This window comes from Heterocephalus glaber, unplaced genomic scaffold, assembly GCF_053883595.1.
Source record: "Heterocephalus glaber isolate CG9 unplaced genomic scaffold, H.glaber_assembly_v1.0 deba00000347, whole genome shotgun sequence".
Taxonomy (NCBI): Eukaryota; Metazoa; Chordata; class Mammalia; order Rodentia; family Bathyergidae; genus Heterocephalus; species Heterocephalus glaber.
Genome location: NW_028258143.1, coordinates 57,099,470 through 57,123,857, shown reverse-complemented (window position 1 = coordinate 57,123,857; position 24,388 = coordinate 57,099,470). Strand labels below are relative to the sequence as shown.

The 24,388-nt window shown below is 36.9% G+C and overlaps 1 protein-coding gene across 3 annotated transcripts in view; it reads left to right on the top strand.

Annotated features, from left to right (window-relative positions):
* Pde11a (phosphodiesterase 11A) overlaps positions 1 to 24,388 on the top strand; it is a 514,960-nt gene that overhangs the window by 243,007 nt on the left and 247,565 nt on the right. For all 3 annotated transcript variants that reach the window (XM_087200903.1, XM_004857742.4, XM_087200900.1), the window contains exon 5: positions 7,252 to 7,316. In XM_087200903.1, the coding sequence (XP_087057029.1) occupies positions 7,252 to 7,316 (65 nt within the window). The remainder of the gene's footprint in view (positions 1 to 7,251; positions 7,317 to 24,388) is intronic.

Genomic DNA, 24,388 nt, shown 5'->3' with positions numbered 1-24,388 from the left:
CAAACTTTTTTTTACCAAAGGTTCACCCAGTATGAATAGTAGCTATTTTAGGTGCTATGGCCCATATGGTATCAGTTGCAGCTATTCTATTCTGTTGTAATAGAAAGCAGACATAGACCTTATTATATCAATATATGTGGCTCTGTTTCAATAAAACATTATTTATAAAAATGGGTGATGGGCTGGCATTTGGTCAAAGGACTTTTCTTATCTACTCCTGCTTTAGAGAAGAGGGAGGCAGGCAAATGAGTTTGTTTTTCTAGAATTATAATACTTCTCAACTATTCATCTTGCTGTTCTCAATATGGACAAAAGCCTACATGTAAGTAGTGTTGCCCAGTAATCTGCCAACATTGGGTAGTCAGTATTGTAAATATGACCTCAGGTTGCTCCCAAATGAGAGAATCTATAAGGAGATTGTCTAGTAGTCCTGGGCTCCCAAACATATGATTTCGACTTGGGTTTACCTGACAGTCTGAAATTGACTCTACAATGGCCTTCAAAGTCAGAGGATCTGGATCCAGACTAACTTTACACTCATTATGGACCCAAGACTGATGTTTCAATACTTCCTTGATCTCAGCTGGCTCTGACTCAGCAGTGGTTTTGTCCTGGACAGTTTTATTGCTCTGCTTATGTTTTACTACTCTCTTGATGAAACTCATGCCTGCATCTCTTTTATTCTTATATTGCTTTGCCATCAGCTTAAAGCCCTTAAATGCTGTATTTCTCTGACTCACTATTTCAGATTCCCTCCCCATACATCTGAATAATGTTCTGTACAATTTAATGGCCCATAAATACTCTGATCCATTCTAATTAATTTTAAGGAATAAATTTATGTTATTTCATTTATAAATTCTTTTACATTTTTCAAGTATATAAGTACTCCATCTTCTCGTTGTACCTCTGCTCATTTATTACTGAAAGGATTTAAAGCACTATTGAGCAAAAATGTAAAAATTTACAGTGAACAAATATTTAGAGTATTGATGATGTGCTAGATACATACTAGCATGAAAGACAAAATTTCAAAAGAAAAACAGAAAGCAAAGCCAAACAAAACCAACAGATTAAAAGCTAAGTTATTCTGCACATAAAGATAAAACTTTGACTCTAAAACTGTGCTCTGAGCCTCCCTACATCCAAGATAAAAGAAAAAATTATAGGTTTTTATAATTCTTTTGATTTAACAAAAGGAATCACATCAGTGAATCAAGAAATTTTTGTCTGACCCTATACTTCAATTTTTAAGCCTTTAAAATGTTGTATTAGGCTCCTCCAGAGAAATAGAATATTATACATTGAACTAGATTACAAAAATTGGTTTGTATGATTACGGAGGCTGAGAAGTCCCACAGTTTGCGAGCTGAAGAACCAGGAAAGCTGGTGGTGTACTTCAGTCTGAGTCCAAAGGCATGAAAACAAGGAATGCCAGTGTCTGAAGGTAGGAGAAGATGGACTTCCTAGCTCAGCCACAATGTGAATTTATCTTTCCTTGTCTTTTCTGTTCTGTCCAGGCCCTCAATAGATTGGATGGTGTCCACCCACATTGGTGAGGGTGATCTTATTTACTCAGTCTGTTGATTCAAATGCTACTCTCTTTCAGGAACACCTTTATGGCCACACATTAATATAATGTTTTGCAAGCTACCTGCACTTTTTTTTTTTTTTTTTTGGTACCAGGGATCAAACTCAGGACCTTGTGCTTGCGAGACAGCCGGCGAAACCACTGAGCTAAATCCTTGGCCCTACCTGCACATCTTTTAGCCTAGTTCAGTTGACATATTAAATTAACTATCACAGATATTAAATCTTTGAAGGTTAGAGGCCTCATTTGTTATTTCTTTGGTATCTCCCTGTACTATTCAGTACTTGATACATGCTGGATAATCAACATTTTGATTATCCTTATTTATCCACAGGATCTTAAGAATTATCACATACTATATGTCCAAAGTTAAGAGAAGATGGTTTATAATACCCCTTCAATTCTAATCCCAATTATGAGTTTCAGGAAGCCCAAGACTGCCCTCAATTTCAATGATTTTCTAGAAGGACTCAGTGAAAGTTAACTGTACTCACCATTACAGTCTACCACAGGAAAGGAGGTATACAGACTAAAATTTGTCCACTACTCTTTAAGTTGGGGACAGTATAGACTTCTTCTGGTAATAATCTGTGATGATAAGCATGAAATTTTGCTAACCAAGGCCTAAGATTTAGTGTCTAGTCTTTATTGGGATCACAAAAACCTAATTGGCCATCTATGTGGCTGCTTTCTGTCTCTTTCTTCAGAGGTCAACTGATATCATTGTGAGAGATTCATTTAAAACTATCCTTTGTTCCCTTTCTCTTCCCTTTTGCCTTCCACCTCTCCCTAATCCTTTTTGCTGAGGAGAACTCCTTTCTTAGGTTTTAGTTAACCAGCTGCCAGAGGTCAAAGTCCATTGCAATGTTCTCCGAAGAAGAAAAAAAGAAGACACATCCCTGGCATGGATTTCCTGCCCATTCACTCCCTATTCCCCTTTTTCTCTTTTAAAATCTCTTCATTCCCTAAAATTCCCTAAGATGTAGATCTGAGATGAAAAGTCTCCTCTGTCTTCTTCAGAGAAAACTGAATACAACTGATGTCCTCCACTAACTTCTCTCTCCTGGGTTTCTGGTTGAGCTTCAGGAAGCAGAAATATTTGACTAGGGTAACACAATGAGACAAAAGCCCTATCCTAAATTGCATTGTTGGTGTGGCTTAAAGTCCCATTCTAAGTCACATTGTTACTATCTGTCTGTCCCAAAGCCCCCAATTCCAAGAATTCAATTCCAACAATGTAGAAGACAGAGTTAAAACCTATTCATTAAACTCATAATTCCCAAACTAGTAGTTATTGCCAGAACTATTAAAATGGAATGAGAAAAGGAACAAATAAGAGACTGTTCTGGGAAACAAACATTTAATGATATCTTGCTCTTCAGGGAAGTGACCAGAGGCCTTTGAAAACTAATCTAGGAATACACAACCATACAGCACAGATCTAAACTAAACTAGTCTCTTACCACGACTTCCCTGTAAACTGGAACATTTCTCTCTCCAAAATGACAGGCTCCTAATTAAACAAGACATTCCAAAGGTTCAGGGATTTCCTCCCAGACCCAGGAGTAAGGCCAGATGTCTCTGGGAAAGGTTAAATTCTCTGCTGCACATACAGTCAATCCTACTGGTTCATGAAACCAGTGTTTGACGTCAGTCATGACACCATGAACTGGTTTGCTGAGGGAATAGCTGGCAATCTCCATGATAAGAATGTCTGGCAGTGAAAGATGCATATTCCTTAGTTTTCTCTTTATTCATTAAACATGTATTTAGAACACTAAACAAATAAAACAAAACAAGATGTTTTTTATCCTGTTTTTCTTTTCAAAAAATTTTTTTTCTTTTCAGTGGTACTAAAAGCTTCTCTTTTACATTTTAAAAGTTCAAACATACTAACTTTATATCAAGAGATATTTGTATACCTTATTTATTTCCTTTGTTACTCTAGATATATAAGTTCTATAGCTTAGAATTTCAAGATTTCCCATTCTATTTCTTATAAGCTGCTTATGACAAACAAAAATTTTTTAAGATTTTTATTCTAGGACATTTCTTCAGTTTATTTGCCTGTGGTATGAAACAGAAGTACCCTTATTTTTCCATGGAGCCCTAGTTTTGAAGATCCAGGGCAAATTAAGCTCCCTACCGTAAAGTAAGCTCTATGAACACAGGGATTTTTTTCCTTTTTCTTTTCATAGCAAGAAGATGTTTTAGAGTGTTGTAAATTTATTTGCCATTAGAAAATATCCTCCATATATGATTTTGAGAAATATCAGGGTTTGATGTGTCACACATTAGTACTTTAGCACAACTTGATTAATTGCAGTATAGTATACCTTCTAAGTAGTTATATGACTTTGGGCAAATCATTTCATCTAATATAGATTTTGTAATCTGCAAAATGAAAGACTTGGACTATGTCATGATATATAATTCCCAGGCTCAACATTTTTGTGACTCCATTAAACCTTTTTTAAATTTTTATTTATTTGGTGGGGGGGGGTACCGGGGATAGAACTCAGGACCTTGTGCTTGCGAGGCAGGTGGCAGCACCACTGAGCTAAATCCCCAGCCCCCCCCCAAAAAATTTTATTTTTATGAGTTCATGTTTGCAGTACATAATGATTACATTCCTTGTGGGTAATTGGTGCATGTACATAACACATTTTAATTCTTTTTTTATCCTACCCCACCCCACCCCATCTCTTAAGCCCCTTTTTATTTCTTTTTTACTATCAGACTTTTAGTTTCAGTGCCCATCACATTGTTTGACACATACATATGCTCAGCACACATTTGTTGTGTCAAATGACAGTTTTCAAAGAGTTAAAAGCCTTACTTTGCACAAATTGAAAGCAAGCATGTATCAAGGATTTATTATACTCATTAATGACAGAAACATCAGGGGAGGAAAGTTGATTCTAAAATAGGCACTGAAAAAGTACTAGCAAAAGATTTCTAGATTAGATTTTTTAAATGATTACTGCAGTCCAAGACAATAACTTTGTAACCATTGTGCTTTTTTTCCCCTATTGCACAGGAATCATGTTTCTCTACTTGGGTAAAAGTTCATTTGTTTTGTTGTAAGACAAAGATCATTTTCAATGATATCAGTTTTCCAGAAGTTGATACCTACCCTTACAGAATTGTAAAATATTCTAGTCTATAGTAAAAAGTATGCAAATGAAGTATTCTTAGTAATATTAGAGAATTTAATCTCATCCATCAGGTCAGAAGACTAAGCAATATCTCCCACTGGATTTCCAAATACAGAGACAATGAATTGTTTATTGGTCAACTTTATATCAAGCCAGGTGTTTTACTTCAAGTTACTTTTGAGTTACTTTTGGTCTGTGTTTATTTAAATTCAGATATATAGTAGATAGCCAATAAATATTTGTAGAATTAATTTTCAAAAGGCAGCTTATCTACATATTCTGGATTTGAAGGAGTCATGTCCACATAACTTGCTCCTGCAGTACCACTTGCTCTTAGAGGACCTTGAGGAATAGTGGGAAAACTGGGGCTGTGAAATCAGACTGACATGGTTCAAATCGGAATTCTGCAGTTTACTGCTTACATAGCTTCCAGAAATTCAGTTAACTCCTCTAAGCCTTAATTTCTTTTTGATAAAATGGGGATAATATCTACCTTGACAGTATGTTGTCAGCATTGACATATATAAAATGTTCATCATAACATGCAAAATACACATGCATTTTGTGATAAAATGGCAGGATGCAGCCTAGAACATGTTAAATTAGAATTTAACCATCGTCTAAGAAAAATATTGGGAAAAAAATCACAAATGATGAGAGGTCAAAATGGAGATATAGGACTAACTCCCTTGTTTAGTATCTGTGACAGTTTTCTATTCTGCAAATAGAATGAAATCCTTCTCCTTTTTATCCTATTACTCTTATAACTCTAAGAATTATTTAGGATATAGTTTGGGGAATTTATGATTTGGAGATAGCAAATCATCTCTTTATGGCTCGCTGGCTTTCAAAGTCCAAAAATACTGAAGCTGAATCAATATTTCTAAACTATTGGTTTCTGTTTAAGTTCTCAGGTATTCTGGTTACTTTTGCTGTATACAAGTCCACAAATTAGAGACTTAAACCAACAAAATTATTCTGTTCATACATCCAGTGGGTATGAAATTAAAGAAGCCATTCCAGGGATGGTTTGTCTCCAGGATATCTGGGGTTACAATTGGGAAAACTTGAAGACTGAGGTTGACTTAATGACTGGGAGCTGAAATTATCTGAAATTTGTTCACTCATATGTGTAGTGCCTGTCCTGGGCTGTTCTAGAGACTAGGGATATAATCTCAGCAACTTGGGAGTCTGAGGCAGGAGACTGCAAATTTGTGGCCAGCATAGGCAACTTAGTGAGATACAGTCTCAAAATAAAAAATAAAAGGGGTAGGGCTGGGGATTTAGCTCAGTGACACCGCGCCTGCCTTGTAAGTGCAAGGTCCTGAGTTCGATCCCCTGTACCAAAAAATAAATAAATAAATGGGGTAGAAATGTAGCTCAGTAGTTGAGCAATTACCTACCATGCATGAGGCCCTAGGTTCAATCCCCAGTAATACACACACGCACACACACACACACACACGCGCACACACACAACTGGAACTGCATGCTATAGTATTAAGGCCTCTCTACATGCTTTAGCTCATTTTCAGCACAGAGGCTTCAGAGTACTTGGACTTCTTACATGGTGACTCAAATATTCAGACACAGGTATCCCATCAGACAAGGTGGAAGCTGCATTGCCTTTTATGATCACCTTGAGAGGCATATAGCTTATCTCCTGTGTACTCTTGGTTGAAGCCATCAGGACTTTTCCAGATGAGGGGACATAGACTCTACCACTTAGCAGGAAGGAGGCAGGATGGCATTGTAGAAAAGAGAGAGGGATAAGAGGTATTGTTGTAGCCATCTCTGGGAAATAAAATTTGAACAATGGATGATTCTGTAGAGGCTTAATTTACATTACAATATGAAATAAATATGTTCTATGGTTGTCAAGGTTATTTCCTTGTAATTGAGCTATTGTCACTGTGCTACTGTGAGCTAGTCATACGTAGTTGTCTTTGAGATGGGCCTTTCTTTTATTCCTTTTTCCTAATGTTGCATTTTCCTAGTGTAGGCTCATTACCCCACTGATTAAAACTTTTAACATTTAGTATATTCTTAGTTTCCAAGTCATTCTCTCAGGTGTCCATCAATTCATTGTTAATGGTTAATTTAAAAGGCCTTTGAACCATGACTGCATCTGCCTAAGGCAGATCTAGGTGTCAACCTTGGAAAAATCCAATGACATTCAGCTGTATTCCTTTAGGCATCAGAAATGTGTTTTCTATCATATGGTATACTATATTTTGTCAAAAGAGAGCCAGAAATTGTGCTTTTTCCACTTAACACTTGAAGTGTTAAACGAGTTTTACTAAAATGTATTAGAATTTTGGCAATGTATGCTATGTAAGAAGTAAAATACAAAATATAAAACAGAATAATCTTTTCTTCTCCGTTGGACCTCCTCACTTAAAATCTCTCTTTAATCCCCAGTTATTGTAATAATCAGTATACAAATGAAAAACATTTTGAACTCTTTAATTGACCTGGATTTACTGTCTTTCTGTGTGGCAGGTGGTGAAATTTACCAAATCCTTTGAATTGATGTCCCCAAAGTGCAGCGGTGATGCTGAGAACAGGTAGGACCTGTGGGATTTATGTTTGTCTTTTGATTCTCTTTGGCCATTGGTGTTAGCAATGTTGCATAATTCTCTAAGAATTCTCTCCTTTCTCTATATCAGCAAGTGCAGTCAAATGTTGCTCTTTTATATTTCAAATCTTAAATAAAAACTCTAGCTGAAAAATGAATGAGTATACATTCAGCTTGCAAACAATTTTTAAGACTAAATTTTACATAGTACTTGTAATATGATTAAAATTTTGTCTTTAGTTTTTAGTGTCCATTTTTTCTCAACCTTTAAATGGTTTAAAATAGATCTTAAAGTATTCTGCTGACTTCTGAATTTGGAATCCAAGTTCTTTATGTTGGTTAATATGGCATAACAATGAAACAAACATTTTTTTTAAGTCCCCAGCTTCAGTTTCTTGCAGCACCAAGAACTTGACTGAAACTGCTAATCAACTTTATTTATTTGTTTGTTTTCGTGCTGCTGAGGACTGAACCTGAGGTCTTCATACCACATATATCCTCAATCCACTTTAATTTTATTTTTAATTTTGAAACAGGATCTCACTAAGTTGCTAAGTTGCCCAAGTTCCCCAACCTCCAAGAATACTGAGATTACAGATATGTGTCACCATCCCCGACTTCAATTTTTATATATTCCATAATTATGTAGAAACCTAATTTTTTGCTTTATTCTGGCCCTTTATTTCTCTTCCTCCCTTTTGCTTAATTATATTTGGCCAGTAACATCCCCTTGGAAAATAGAGTGCAAGTTCCCAGTAATTCGCTGTTTGTCTTTCTTGTCTTCTTTAACTACAACAGTAAAAGTGAGGCTTAGGGGCAGCCAGCAAGTATCTCTTACCTTTTTCTGCCCTAGATTTGCTCCAAAAATTGACTCTCTTTACTTTGGTTACTTCTGGAGGAAGGGCTAAAATAATGAAATTGGCTAAAATACAGAGCTCTGAAGAAAGGCAGGGAAAAATGCCCAGGATAGTGTGAGGAGGAAGGCAATGATGGTGACTCTGACACTGATACCAACAGTATGAAGAACTTCTGTTTGATGAGTGCTGTATGTGCCAGATACTATACTATGTTCTTTTATATGTGCTTCATCCCCAAATCAATCTTTACAGTAGACACTGTTCCTCCTGCAGGACAGAGGACTAAGGCTCAGCAAATTGAAATAACTTTCTCAAGCCCCTGTAGTCAGTAAACAGTAGCCCCACATCCAAAGGTGAGATCACCTCTCTTAACCTCGAGACTTTGATCCCTTTGCCTTACACAATTTCAAATCTGGTAGCTGGTCCCATGTAGTAAAAATCTCTTGGCTTAGTGTTTCCCAAATCTGGTTAATCAATCAGAATCAAACTTGGAGAATTTATATAAGCTAAATTCTCAAGATGCTCACTGAGAGATATTGATCCAATATGTTGAAAGTAAAGTCCTACAGATCTATATTTTTTTATTCTTTTTATTCCCCCATTAACTTTATTGGTACATTTTAGGTATAAAATACAGTTACATTCATCACTGGGATCTTATACCATTACATGAGTCTCTTGGTTCTTATTTTTTTTTCCCCTTTCCTTGCCCTCCCTTCACCCCCTCCACCCTTCCCTATTTGCAAAGACCTTGTTTCCATTTTTTTCCTCTTCTCATATTTTTTCCTTTCCCTTTTTTCCCTTCCCCTACCCCTCCCAATTACCCTGCTCTTTTAGACCTTTTCTTCCTGTTACACAATATCAGTTATACATTTTTTAAATTACAATATTAAGATCTAGGAGACATTACCACAGATTTTACAGAATTTAAAAGGATACAGAAAGCATATTACAAAAATCTTTTTTGAAATAAATTTGACAACTTCTAAGAAGTACCTTGGAAGACAAATTAATGAAACTAACTCTGGAGGAAATATAAAATTTGAAGAGCACCTATTAAAGAAAGTATATTCCGAGCTTGAAAACCTACCTATATGACAACAGCAGGCTCATAAACATTTTAACTGATAAATTATATCAAACATTTAAAGCAGAAAAAAGAAGGAACACTTCTCCCCTCATTTTAGGAACTCAACATTGTGCTAATCCTAAAACTGGATAAAGATAATAGAAGAAAAAAGTATGAACATAGAAATTTGTTTAACAAAACAAACTATTAAAAGTCAGATCTGGCAGGATGTAGAAAGTGGTTTTATTATAGGGATGTCAGTGTTGGTTCAGCATTGGAAGATCCACCCCCAAAACTAATCATTTTAACAGAGGGAAGGAAAAAGCCATATGATCCTGTGAGTAGTTGGAGAAAAAGTATTGGACTAAATTCCACAGCTGTTCATGGTAAAAGCTATCAGGAGACTAGAAGTAGAACAGAACCTTCTCAACAGATTAAAGACATGTACTCCGTAATTCCAGTGAGAACGCCTTATATGAATGGAGAAGATACAATGCGTTCTCCTTAAGGTGGGGAACAAGGGCAGATATGCCTACGCTTCAACAGATCTATATATTTAAAAGACTTTCTGTGTAATACCTCTTTCAAGATGTAATATTCAAATACAACTTGGCTTTTTATATCTATTATTTCCCTTAATTTCAGAAAATATAAATTAATAAATAAAAATGAATATTACTTTTCTTCTTTTTTTTTTTGTACTGGGGATTGAACTCAGGTCCTTGCGCCTGTGCAGAAGGCAGCAAAACCACTGAGCTAAATCGCCGGAAAATATTACTTTTCTTTATGTCAAGTGCATAGAGGATCTGTTATATACAGTTTAATTCCATTTATATAGTTTTCTTAAAAAGTCAAACTTATAGAAAACAGAAAGCAGATCAGTAGTTGCCAGGGGCTGGAGAAGGAGAGGTTGACTCTAAAGAATGCAGGAGGGGTTTGGGTTGTGATGAGGCCCATCATGCTTATAGTGCTGGTTTTACAATTGCATGTCAAGATTTGTAGAACTCTACACTAAAATGAATGGATTTTACTCTATAAATTATACCTTTAAATGAAAGTTAAAATGAGAAAAAGAGCCCCTTTGCCAGATACTTTTTTAATTAAATTCTTTTATTGGTACATTTTAGGTATACAACACAATTACATTTCTCATTGGGAATTGTACCTTTACATAATGCATCTTGGTTCTTATTTTTTCCCCATTCCTACCCTTCCCTTCACCCCCTCCACCATTCCTTATTTACAAAGACTTTATTTCCATTTTTTCCATTTCTCAGTATTTTTCCTTTCCCTTCTTTACTTTCCCCTGCCCCTCCCACTACCCATACCGCTTTGGACCTTTTCTTCCTATTTTGTGTTATCGATTATTCCTTTAATCATTGGTACATTTTAGGTATACAATATAATGACATTCATCATTGGAAATTTGCACCTTTACATAGTCTCTCTTGGTTCTTATTTTTCACCCTTGCCCAGCCCTCCCTTCAACCCCTCCACTCCTCCCTATTTACAAAGATTTTGTTCCTATTTTTCCATTTTCTCATATTAATCCCATTCCCTTCTATCCTTTCCCCTAGTCCTCCCACTTCCTTCCCCTTTGCCCCTTTTCTTCCTATTTCACGTTACCTATTATACATTTAGTCCATATTTACACTTTCAGTTTCTCACACCAGAGAAACTATTTGGTAGTTACACATGTGTGTCCTATTTATTTCACTTAAGAGTATCGCCTCAATGTGCATCCACTTAGCTATAAATGTGTCTAACTTCTCATTTTTTATGGCTGAGTAGTACTCCATTTTATAAAAAAAAAAACCACATTTTCTTTATCCAGTCTCCAGTTGATAAACATTTGGGCTGTTTCCAAGTTTTAGCTATCACAAACTGTGCTGCTATGAACATGGGCACACATATATCACTGTGGTATGATTCTTTTAATCCTTTGGGGAAGATCCCCAGCAGTGGAAGAGCAGGGTCAAATGGGACTTCTAGTCCTAGTTCTTTGAGGTATCTCCATACTGATTTCCACAGTGCTTGTACCAGTCTACACTCCCACCAGCAGTGGAGCAGGGTTCCTCTTTCCCCACAGCCCTGCCAGCATTTGTTATTGGTTGATTTCATGATAGCAGCCATTCTTTCTGGAGTGAAGTGGAATCTCACTGTTGTTTTCATTTGCATCTCTCAAATGACCAGTGATGTTGAACATTTTTTCATGTATTTATTTGCTCTTTCTACTTCTTTGTCTGAGAAATGTCTGTTCATTTCAGATGCCCACTTTCAAATTGGGTCTTTATATATTTGGAGGGGTCTGATTTCTTTAGATCTTTATAGATTCTAGATAGTAGACCTTTGTCTGAGGAAGAGCAGGTGAAGATTTTTTACCACATTGTGGGTTGTCTCTTCACACTGCTGGTGGTTTCTCTTGCTGTGCAGAAGCCTTTTAATAAGAAGAGATCCCACTTGTTGATTGTTTGTGCTAGTTCACGGGCAACTGAGGTTTTCTTCATAAAATCTTTTCCTACACCGATGTCTTCAAGGGTTCTACCTAACCTCTGTTCCAACTGGTTCAGCGTCTCTATTTTAATATTTAGATCTTTAATCCATTTTGATTTTAGTTTAGTGCATGATGAGAGATACAGGTCTAGTTTTAATCTTTGGCAAGTTGAAGCCCAATTTTTCCAGCACCATTTATTAAAGAGGCTATCTTTCCTCCAGTGAGGGTATTTGGCTCCTTTATCGAAGATGAGATGGCTGAGTGTGTCTGACATTGTTTCTGCATCTTCTAATCTGTTCCACTGCTCCTCAAGTCTGTTCCTTTGCCAGTATCATGCTGTTTTTATCACAGTAGCTTTGTAGTATAGTTGCAGGTTGGGGACTGTGATACCCCCTGCCATGTCTGTGTTACCTAGAATTGCTTTTGCTATTCTGGGTCTCTTCTTGTTCCAAATGAATTTCTGGATTGTGTTCTCAAGGTCCATGAAGTATGCTGCTGGGATCTCAACTGGAATTGCATTAAATGTGTATAGCAGTTTTGGAAGTATGGCCATTTTCACTATATTAATCCTTCCTACCCAGGAGCAGGGGATGTCTGTCCATTTTCTGATATCATCTTCAATCTCTCTTTTCAGAGTGCCATAATTTTCAGAGAAGAGGTCTTTGATTTCTTTCATTAGGTTGATTCCTAGGTATTTCAGGTTTTTGGATGCTATTGTGAAAGGAATTATTTTCCCTATTTCACTCTCAGTGAGTCTGTCATTCATGTAGAGGAAAGCTATTGATTTTTGTGTGTTGACCTTGTAACCAGCTACTTGACTGAATTTGGTTATTAAGCCTAGAAGACTTTTGGTGGAGTTCTTGGGGTCTTCTATATAGAGTATCATGTCATCTGCAAATAATGACAATTTCACTTCTTCAGTTCCTATCTTTATTCCTTTTATTTCTTTCTCTTGTCTAATTGCCGTGGCTAATGTTTCCAAAACTATATTGAACAAGAGTGGTGATAGTGGACATCCTTGTCTTGTTCCTGATTTTAGTGTGAAGGATTTCAGTTTTTGACTATTTAGTATGATATTGGCTGTTGGTTTTTCATAGACGGCTTCTATCAGTTTGAGGTTGAGACCATCTATTCCAATTTTTTGTAGGGTTTTTATCATAAATGCATGTTGGATTTTGTCAAATGCTTTTTCTGTGTCTATGGAGATAATCATATGGTTTTTGTCCTTGGCTCTATGGATACAGTGTATTACATTGATTGATTTGCATATGTTGAACCATCCCTGCATCCCTGGGATGAATCCCACTTGATCAGGGTGTATGATCTTCTTGATGATCTTCTGCATTCTGTTTGCCATTATCTTATGAAGGATTTTTGCATCTGTGTTCATTAGTGAGATTGGCCTATAGTTCTCTTTTTCAGTTGGTTCTTTCTCTGCTTTGGGGATCAAGGTCATGCTTGCTTCCAGGAATGAATTTGGGAACATTGGTTCCCTTTCAATTTCATTGAAGAGTTTAAATAGTAGTGGCAGCAATTCCTCTCTAAATGTCTTGTAGAATTCAGCAGTGAAGCCATCAGGGCCTGGGCTTTTCTTAGTTGATAAGTTTTTAATTACATTTTCAATTTCATTGGTTGATATTGGGTTGTTCAGAATTTTTAGGTCTTCTTCATTCAAATTTGGTAATTCATATGTATCTAGGAATCTGTCCATTTCTTCTGTGTTGTCCATCTTATTGGCATATAGGTTCTTGAAGTAGGTATTGATGATCCTCTGGATTTCTGTTAGGTCTGTTGTAATTTCACCCTTTTCATTCCTAATTGCCTGGATTTGGCCTATTCTTTCCTTTTTCTGACAAGGTTGGCTAAGGGTTTATCAATTTTGTTGCTTCTTTCAAAGAACTAACTCTTGGCTTCATTGATTTTTTTGTATTGTTCTCTTAGTCTCCATTGCATTGATTTCTGCTCTGATCTTTATAATTTCCTCCCTTGTATGAGATCTGAGGTTGTCCTGTTCTTCTTTATCTAGAAGCTTGAGGTGCAGCATCAGGTTGTTTAATTGGTTTTGTTCTGTTTTTCTAATATGAGTATTCACTGCTATGAATTTCCCTTGTAAGACTGCTTTCATTGTGTCCCACAGATTCCGATTTGTTGTATTGTCATTGTCATTTAATTGAAGGGACTGTCTGATTTCTTCTTTAATTTCCTCTGTGACCCATTGGTTATTCAGAAATGTGCTGTTCCATTTCCATGTGTTTATGAAATTTTTTGAGTTTCTTTTGCTATGGATCTCCAATTTCATTGCACTGTGGTCTGATAATATACAGGGGATAACTTCAATTCCTTTGCACTTACTTAAACATGTTCTATGTGTGAGTATGTGGTCTATTTTGGAGAATGACCCATGTGCAGCTGAGAAGAATGTGTATTCTGATTTTGTGGGGTGGAAGACTCTGTAAACATCTGTTAAGTTCATTTGTTCAAGGGTTCGATTGAGTTCTAGTATTTCATTACTTATTTTTAGTCTAGTTGATCTATCTATTTGTGACAGTAGGGTGTTGAGGTCCCCCACTACAATTGTATTAGTTCATATATGACTTTTCATGTCTGTTGGTATTTGTTTTATATAGTTGGGTGCACTAGTGTTTGGTGCATAGATTTTTATGATTGTCATCTCTTCCTCTTGGATTGTTCCCTTTACAAGGATGTAGTGTCCTTCTTCGTTTCTCTTCATCAGTGTTGGTTTGAAATCTCCTTGATCTGCAAGGAGGATAGCTACTCCTGCTTTTTTTCGGGTTCCTGTCACATGGAGTATTGTTTTCCACCCTTTAACTTTCACTCTATGAGTTTCCTTTTGAATGAAGTCTGTTTCTTGTATGCAGCATATTGTTGGATTTTGCTTCTTGACCCATTCTGCCAGTCTCTTTCTTTTGATTGGTGAATTGAGACCATTAACATTGATAGTTATAAGTGAAACCTATTGACTTGTCATTGCCATGACTTTTTCTTTTTGTTGGGTTCTCCCCCTTTACATTTAATTTCTTGTCATGCCAGATAGGTTCATTCTGCTTTGCTTCCTGGGATTGTGATCCTCAATATCTGTTCCTAGGATATTGTGTAAAATTCTTCGGAGTGCTGGTTTGGTATTCACGAAGTTCCTGAGGTGCTCTTTGTCATGAAAGTATCTTATTTCTCCATCACTTTTGAAAGATAGTTTTTCAGGGTATATCAGTCTGGGTTGGAGGATGTTTTCTTTTAGGGCTTGGAATATGTCACTCCAAGCTCTTCTTGCCTTGACGGTTTGTGTTGAGAAGTCTGCTGTGATTCTGATGGGCTTTCCTTTGTATGTGATTTGTTTCTTTTCTCTGACTGCTTGGAGAACTTTGTTCTTCTGTTGAGTTTCTGGAATCTTAACAATTATATGCCTATGTGTAGATTTTTTTTGATCAAAGCTATTTGGAGTCCTATATGCCTCACTTATCTGTATGTCAAGCTCTTTTTCCCTGCTTGGGAAGTTTTCTGCCATAATTTCTGTGAAGGCCTTTTTTATGTCATCTGCACTCTCTCCTGTTTCTTCATTGAGCCCAATCAGTCTGCTGGATTGATTTCTCATGATCCCTTATAATTTTGAAGCAATTTTCCTTTTCCTGGTCATTAATTGCAATGTTATTTTCTATATCTGAAATTCTGTCCTCACATTGGCTCATTCTGCTGTGTAGACTTTCAATGGAGTTTTTCATGTCCTGGAAATCTATTCGCATCTGTTTTATGGATTCCATTTGTTTCCTATGTTGGGATTCCATCATGTTCCTGAGCTCCTCTCTAGATTTATTAATCATGTCTTGCACTAGGGTCACAATTTCTCCTGTTATCTGAGAAATTATTTCTGATTTCATTTTTTCCAGATCCCCTTTTGTTGCCAGTTCAGTGGGTCCAGGTGGTTGAGTATCAGAGTGTTCCATCTCATTTCCTTTTGGGGTTGCTGTAGGTGATCTGGGAGTCTGGTTTTGGGACTTATTTACGTGTTTTCTCATTTCGACTTGTGTGGGGGGCTGTTGGCACCTGCATGGATTACCTCCTCTGAGCTGGGAGAGGTGGGACAGGGGCCAGGAGCAGCAGTAGGGATGGTGGCCCAAAAGCCCTTTCCTCTGGGCTGGGAGCAGCAGGAGGGATGGTGGCCCCGAAGCCCCTTCCTCTGGACCAGGAGCAGTGGGATGGTGGCTCAGAAGCCCCTACCTCTGGGCCAGGGGCAGTGGGAGGGCTGGTGGCCTGGAAGCCCCTTCCTCTGGGCCAGGAGTGGCGGGACAAATGGTGGCCCAAAAGCCCTTTCCTCTGGGCTGGGTGCAGCAGGAAGGATGGTGGCCGGGAAGCCCCTTCCTCTGGGCCAGGAGCAGCAGGACAGAAGGTGCCCCAAAAACCCTTTCCTCTGGGCTGGTAGCAGTGGGAGGGATGGTGGCCAGGAAGCCCCTTCCTCTGGACCAGGACCAGTGGAACGGTGGCTCAGAAGCCCCTACCTCTGCGCCAGGAGCAGTGGGACTCAGTACCTTGGTCTGGTGGTCCGGTGTCCTCTGCGTCTTTGTAGTGTGGAACCAGGTGGCTGTACAGAGGAGTGGCGGTTCCAGTGGATTGTTGCCAGGGCGCGGGCTGATTCAGCGTCTTCCGCACAACTCGGCACCTCAGCAGGGTGTGCACAGACCTGCCTATCTGCAGCAGGCTTGCAAGAGATTTTTACAGTCATGAAAATGTATTTCTGTTTACATATATATCTGATGTCAGATAATCTGTATGTAACAAAGATATTTAGGTATAAGGAGTTACTAGTGGTATACTCAGAATTTTTCCTAAATAGAATATTGTAAAATAACATGACATGCAGTAGAGAAAATGTCTATTTATGTTCATTTATTTAGCTAATGACAACTTATATAAATTATATTTCTCATACATGGGGAAGGAGCTTTATGGAGTTATTAAAACACAAACCTTGAAACCCTAATGCTTCATTATTGTTTTTTTTTATACTTCTGAATTTATTCTTATGGTGATTTCTGAGTTCAGTATTTCTGGTACTTTGATTATTTTTAATGCTGAAAGAATTACCATGTCAAATTGAAATGACTCAAGGCCCAGACTGCTCTTGGAAAACTTCCTGATCATAAAATAAGAAATCTTTGAAGAGATTTGAAAAGTGCCTTTGAACTATGACATTATGAGACAGTCCTCTTTATCATTCTATTTATGGCTTTTGAATTAATGGAAAATGTTCATTTATCTCAGAAGGCCTTTCCTTCATTGTCCAGTAATTTTCCTCTTGTAGGTATAGATTTCTTCTGTCATTTATTGGAAGTTAAATGAACAAAGACAAGTGGCCCTAGGATTTACTTTTCCAGTGCCATCAAAGGGACATAGAAATGGGCTATGGGTCCACAAATCACAGCCTGTTCTCAACACATTGTAAATCTTTCCTTTAACCTTTCATCACTTAACATCTTTGCTATAGACAATGTCCTCTGAACATTGTTCAGAGATACTATTATATATCTGATTTCTGTGGCTTCATTTATCAGTATTTCAGAGCACTATTTCAATTGTGATGAACTCTGGTTTTAGCTTGCTGATTTTTATAGACAGTCCTTGAAAACGTTTTAAAAACCACCAATTTTATTGCTGACTCCACAGTTCTGCTTAGTGTCTTATAATACTTTTGTCATAGCTGAACACCTCTTATTCTGCATGCAATGAATACCAAGAAATTTATGATTAGGAAATAATTTACTCTGTCACTGTGGCCAAAAATCTGACATATGCAACTTAAAGGACAAAAGGTTTATTTGGCCTCATGACTTCAGAGTTTTAATCCATGGTGAGCTAGATCCCATATAGAAACTTCATGGTGGAAGGGCTTATTGGAGTAAAGCTACTCACTTTATGGCAGTAACAAAAAGAGCAAGAAAGAGCCAGAAAGAGGAAGGGACAAACATATACCTTCCCAGGTTTTGTTTCCAGTAACCTACTTCCTCCAACCAGGCCTCACCTCCTAACAGCCTATTATTCAGTTATGACTGTATCAATGGATAAATCCATTGATGAGGTTAATGTCCCCATGATCTAATCACTTTCTAAAAACTCCACCTCTGAACACTTTTGAAGGACATTTTTGATCCAAACCCTAATACCACCCCTCTGCCTGAGACATGTACCTCCTCCAGGACATCCTTAACTACCTTTCCAGTGATAAGATTATCAATATGTCATAACAGACTTCCATTGATAAAGAATTCTTACTGTGAGAAAGGTATTTATGTTGAGTTATATTCCTGTAATTTCCATCTGTTTGTTCTAAACTTGCCCCTTGGAGATAGTTTGTCCTTTATTCTACAACTGTATACTGACAACCTGCTCATTGCTGTGTTAGGTGATGGAACCACAGAGATTTTTATTTTTAGTTATTAGTCTCTGTTCAATGATCTCAAGCCCAATTAATAGTGATAGGACTAATTAAAATTATAAACATAACTGGATTTTACCAGGCCTATAGACTATGGCTATAAAGTACTCATATTAACAGTGATAATTTATACTTGATTTTTTTTCATTAATTTTATTCATACATTTTAGTATACAATGCAGTTACATTCATCATTGGGATCTTGTACCTTTGCATGATACATCTTGGTTATTTTTTCCCCATTCCCCTGCCCTTCCTTCATCCCCTCCACCCCTCTGTATTTACAAAGACTTTGTTTCCATTTTTTTCCTTTTCTCATATTTTATCCTTTCCCCTACCCCTTTAGACCTATTTCACATTATCAATTATACATTTTGATCCTTATTTATACTTCTAGTTTCTCACACTAGACAAACTATTCAGTACTTACACATGTTTGTCCTATTTATTTCACTTAAGAGTATCACCTTAATGTGCATCCATTTAGCTATAAATGTCTCTAGTTTTTCATTCTTCGTGGCTGAGTACTACTCCATTTTATTTTTTTTAAAGACCACATCTTCTTTATCCAGTCTCCAGTTGATGGGCAATTGGGCTGTTTCCAAGCTTTAGCTGTTACAAACTGTGCCGCTATAAATATGGGTGTGCGTATATCACTGTGGTATGATTCTTTTGGGAAGATACCCAGTAAGAGAATAATTGGGTCAAATGGGACCTCTAGCCCTAGTTCGCTGAGGTATCTCCATATTGATTTCCATGGTGGTTGCACTAGTCTGCACTCCCACCAACAATGGAGAAGGGTTCCTTTTTCCCTCCAACCCCACCAGCATTTATTATTGGTTGATTTCTTGATAGCAGCCATTTTTTTCTGGGTGAGGTAGAATCTCACTGTTGTTTCTAGCTGTATCTTCTGAATGACCAGTGATGTTGAACATTTTTTCATGTGTTTATTTGGTGCTTTTAATTCTATGCCTGAGAAATGTCTGTTCATTTCAGATGCCCTCTTTGAATTGGGCCTTTGAATTTGTGGTGGGGGGGGGTTCTGATTTTTTTAAGTTCTTTATATATTCTAGATAGTAGTCCTTTGTCTGAAGAGCAGCTAATAAATTTTTTCCCACATGGTAGGTTGTCTTTTAGCTCTGTTGGTGGTTTCTCTTAAAGTGCAGAAGCTTTTTAGTAAGATGAGATCCCAGTTGTTGATTCTTTGTGCTAGTTCCCATGCTACTGAGGTTTTATTCATAAAGTCTTTTCCTATGCTAATGTCTTCAAGAGTTCTACCTAAATTATCTTCCAGCAAGTTTAGTGTTTCTGTTTTAATATTTAGATCTTTAATCCACTTTGATTTTAGTTTAGTGCATGGTAAAAGATAGGGGTCTAGTTTTAATCTTTGACAGGTTGAAATCCCATTTTTTCAACACCATTCATGAAAGAGGCTATCTTTCCCCCAGTGAGGATAGTTTGCTCCTTTGACCAAGATGAGGTAGCTGAGTATGTCTGGAGTTGTTTCTGCATCTTCTAATCTATTCCACTGATCCTGGGGTCTGTTTCTTTGCCAGTACCATGCTGTTTTTATTACAGTGACTCTGTAGTATAGTTTCAAGTTGGGGGTAGTGACACCCCACTGTCATGTCTCTGTTGCCTAGAATTGCTTTTGCTATTCTAGGTCTCTTCTGGTTCCAAATGAATTTTTGGATTTTTTTCTCTAGTTCTGTGAAATATATTGTTGGGATTTTAATTGAGATTGCACTGAAACTATATAGCAGTTTTGGAAGTATGACCATTTTCACTATATTGGTTCTTCCTACCCAGGAACAAGGGATGTCTTTCCATATTCTTATATCATCTTCAATCTTTTTTTTCAGAGTGCTCTAGTTTTCAACGTAGAGGTCTTTTGCTTCTCTCGTTAGATTGATTCCTAGATACTTCATTTTTTTGGATGCTATTATAAAATAAATTATTTCCCTAATTTCTCTCTCAGTGAGTCTATTATTTGTTAACAAGAAAGTTATTGATTTTTGAGTGTTGACCTCGTATCCAGCTACTCTACTCAATCTGTCAATTAAGTCTAGAAGTCTTCTGCCAGAGTTTTTTGGGTCTTCAATGTAGAGTATCATATCATCAGCAAATAATGACAGTTTAAATTCTTCCTTTCCTTTCTTTATTTCTTTTATTTCTTTCTCTTGTCTAATTGCTCTAATGTTTCTAGAACTATATTGAACAGGAGTGGTGATAGTGAACATCTATGTCTTGTTCCTGATTTTATTGTAAAGGTTTTCAGTTTTTGACGATTTAGTATGATGTTGGCTGTTGGTTTTTCATAGATAGCCTTTATCCGGTTGAGATAAAGACCATCTATTCCAATTTTCTGTAGGGTTTTTATCATGAATAGGTGTTGGATTTTGTCGAATGCTTTTTCTGCATCTATTGAGATGATCATATGGTTTTGGTCCTTGACTCTGTTAATATAGTGTATTACATTTATTGATTTACAAATGTTGAACCATCCTTGCATCCCTGGCATAAATGCAACTTGGTCAGGGTGTATGATCTTCTTGATGACCCTCTGTATTCTATTTGCCAGTATCTTGTTGAGGATTTTTGCATCTATGTTCATTAGGGAGATTGGTCGGTAGTTCTCTTTTTGGGTTTGGTCTTTCTCTGGTTTTGGAATCAAAGTAACACTTGCTTCCAGGAATGAATTTGGAAGCCTTGCTTCCCTTTCAATTTCCTTAATGATTTTAAAGAGTAATGGCAATAGTTCATTTCTAAATGTCTTGAAGAATTCAGCAGTGAAGCCATGAAGACCTGCTTTTCTTTGTTGGTAAATTTTTTATTATATTTTCAATTTCACCCATTGTAATTGGGCTGTTTAGAATTTCTATATCTTCTTCATTTAACTTTGGCAATTCATATGTATCTAGGAATCTGTCCATTTCTTCTGTGTTTTCCATTTTATTAGAGTACAGGTTCTCGAAGTAGGCATTAATGATCCTCTGGATTTCTGCTGGGCCTATTGTGACTTTACCTTTTTTATTTATAATAGCATAGATTTGAGCCTTTTCTTTCCTTTTTTGTTAAGGTTGGCTAAGGGTTTGTCAATTTTATTTATTCTTTTAAAAAACCAACTCTTTGATTTGTTGATTTTTTGTATCGTTCTCTTAGTCTCCATTGCACTAATTTCTGCTCTGATCTTTATAATTTCCTCCCGTGTATGAGCTTTGGTTTTGCCTTGCTCTTCTTTTTCTAGGAGCTTGAGGTTCAGCATTAGGTTGTTTATTTGAGTTCAGTCTGTTTTCCTAGTGTGGGCATTCATTGCTATGAATTTCCCTCATACAACTGTTTTCATTGTGTTCCATAGATTCCTGTGTGTTGTACTGGCATTATCATTTAACTGTAGAAACTCTAATTTCATCCTTAATTTTCTGTGCAGCCCATTGGTTGTTCAGGAGTGTGTTATTAAATTTCCATATGTTTGTGGAGTTCTTGAAGTTGCTTATGCTATTGATCTCCAATTTAATTGCACAATGGTTGGATAATATTATACAGGGGATAACTTCAATTCCTTTGCCTTTACTTAAATATGTTCTGTGAGCTAGCATGTGGTCTATTTTGGAGAATGATCTGTATGCAGCCAAAAAGAATGTATAATCTGTTTTTGTGGGGTGGAACACTCTGTAGACATCTATTAAGTACATTTTTTCTAAAGCTTGATTCAGTTCTAGGATTTTGTTGTTGATTTTTTGTCTAGATGATCTGTCTATTTGTGACAGTTGCGTATTGAGGTCTCCCACTACAATTGCATTAGTGGCTCTTTGGTTTTTCATCTCCATTAATATTTGTTTTGTATAGTTGGGGGCATTAGTATTCGTTGCATATATATTTATGATTGCCATCTCTTCTTCTTGGATTGTTCCCTTTACAAGGATGTAGTGACATTCTTTGTCTCTCTTAATTAGTTTTGGTTTGAAATCTGCTTTGTCTGAAAATAAGATAGCTACCCCTGATTTTTCTGGGTTCCTGTTGCATGGAAAACTGTTTTCCATCTTTTTACTTTCAGTCTATGAATTTCTTTGTGAATTAGGTGTGTTTCTTGTACACAGCATATTTTTGGATTTTGCTTCTTAATCCATTTTTCAAGTCTATTTCTTTTGATTGGTGAATTGAAACCATTGACATTGATGGTTATAACTAATATGTATTGACTTACCCTTGACATGTTCTTTTCCTATTGTTGACTTTTTAATTTTTCCCCCCTCTCTCTTTAATTCCATGCCTTGACTGATGGCTTTGCTCTGTTGGGCCTCATAGAGTTGGCACCTTCATTGTCTTTTTTTGAGGATATTGTTTAGAATTGTTTGGAGTGCTGGTTTAGTATTCATGAAGTTTCTCAGGTGTTCTTTGTCATAGAAATATCTTCCCATCAATTTTGAAAGACAGTTTTGCAGGATACATCAATCTAGGTTGGAGGTTGTTTGCTTTTAGGGCTTGAAATACCTCTCTCCAGGCTCTGCTTGACTTGAGGGTTTGTGTTGAAAAGTCTGCTGTGATTCTGATGGACTTTCCTTTGTATGTGATTTATTTCTTTTCTCTAACTGCTTGTACTATTTTGTTCTTCAGTTGGGTTTTTGGGATCTTGACTATTATATGTCAAGATGTAGATTTTTTTGATTATGGCTAGTTGGAGTCCTATATGCTTCACTTGTCTGTATGTCCAATTCTTTTGCTCTGTTTTGGAAGTTTTCTGTCATTTATTCTGTGAACAGTTTTTTATGTCATTTGTACTTTGTCCTGCTTTTTCATTGACTCCTATCAGTCTTATGTTATTCTTCTTTGTGTCATCTAGGAGCTGCTGGATCAATTTTTCATGGTCCCTTACTATTTTTAAGAGATCTCTTGCTTTATGGTCACTAACCACAATCCTATCTTCTATATCTGATATTCTGTGTTCACACTGGCTACTTCTGCTTCAAATATTTTCAATAGAGTTTTAATCTCCCAGATATCTGTTTGAATCTGTTTCATGGATTCCATTTCTTTCCTTTGCTAGACATTCATGGTTTCCATCATGGTTCTGAGCTCCCCTATTTCTTTTTTTATCTTTTTCTGTTCTAGAGTCTCTAATCATGTCTTTCATTCTGCTCACCATCTCTGTAGTTATCTGAGAAATTATTTCTGTTTTGAATTTTACTAGAGCCTCCTTCATGTGTTTTGTTACTTCCTGTGCTATCAGTTCAGGGTGTCCAGGTGGTTGATTATCAGAATTTTCCACCTCATTTCCCCCAGAATTTGCCTTTGGAGAACTGGAAGTCTGGGTTTGCACCTTCCTTAGGTGTCTTCTCATTTCTATTTTTGTTGTTGATGCTGTTTTTGGTTTAATTCCTGCATTGATACTTCAATATTGCTAATTATAAGTATCTTTGTTGCTTGTATTTAGAACCTGTATGCAATAATTGCTTCTAAAAGATGTCTTCCAGATATAGCTGGTCTTTAGGTTTTGAGGATCTAATGACTGTTAGGCAATCTTGTTTTCAGTGTACCAGAAAGGACAACTGATTAGATCTATCACAACACCTTAGCCCAAGTGATACAATCAGCAACAACAATAGGATCAAGCACAGCTTAGAAAATGACAATTTGTGGTAGCTATTAATCTATCAAGTTTAACCAGGTGAATTAAATCAAAATGGAGGACCAACCCAAAATATGTTTATACTGAATAAACTCTTCAATATAGCAACTTTACCCTTCGGGATGAGGACTTAGGAGTTAGGGAGGGAGGGATATATAGGTGAAAGGATAGGGAAAGAATTACAAGTGAGGCCAGAAGAAACAGGAAGATCAGGCAAACTTTGGGAAACTGTTGAAGATAAGAGGAAAAGATAGAATGAAAGAACACAGACGAGAACAGAACAAACAGTGATGGGGAAACTAGAAACTGTAGTCACTTTCCTATAAAACTAATGCAAACTGAGAGAAGGAAAAGGAAGAAAAGAAAAAGAAAGAAAAAAGAAATCCAAATTAGGACAGGAACAGGAAAAAAGGGAGAGAGATAAAGAACAGGTGGGAGAGAGAGAGAGCAAGAAAGCAAGAGAGAGAGCAGCACTGAGGAGGAGACTTCCAGGCTGCTGTATCACTACCCCCAGCATGGAGGAGCAGAGCTGCCCCCAGCACAAAGAGGTGAGCATCCCAGGCAGCA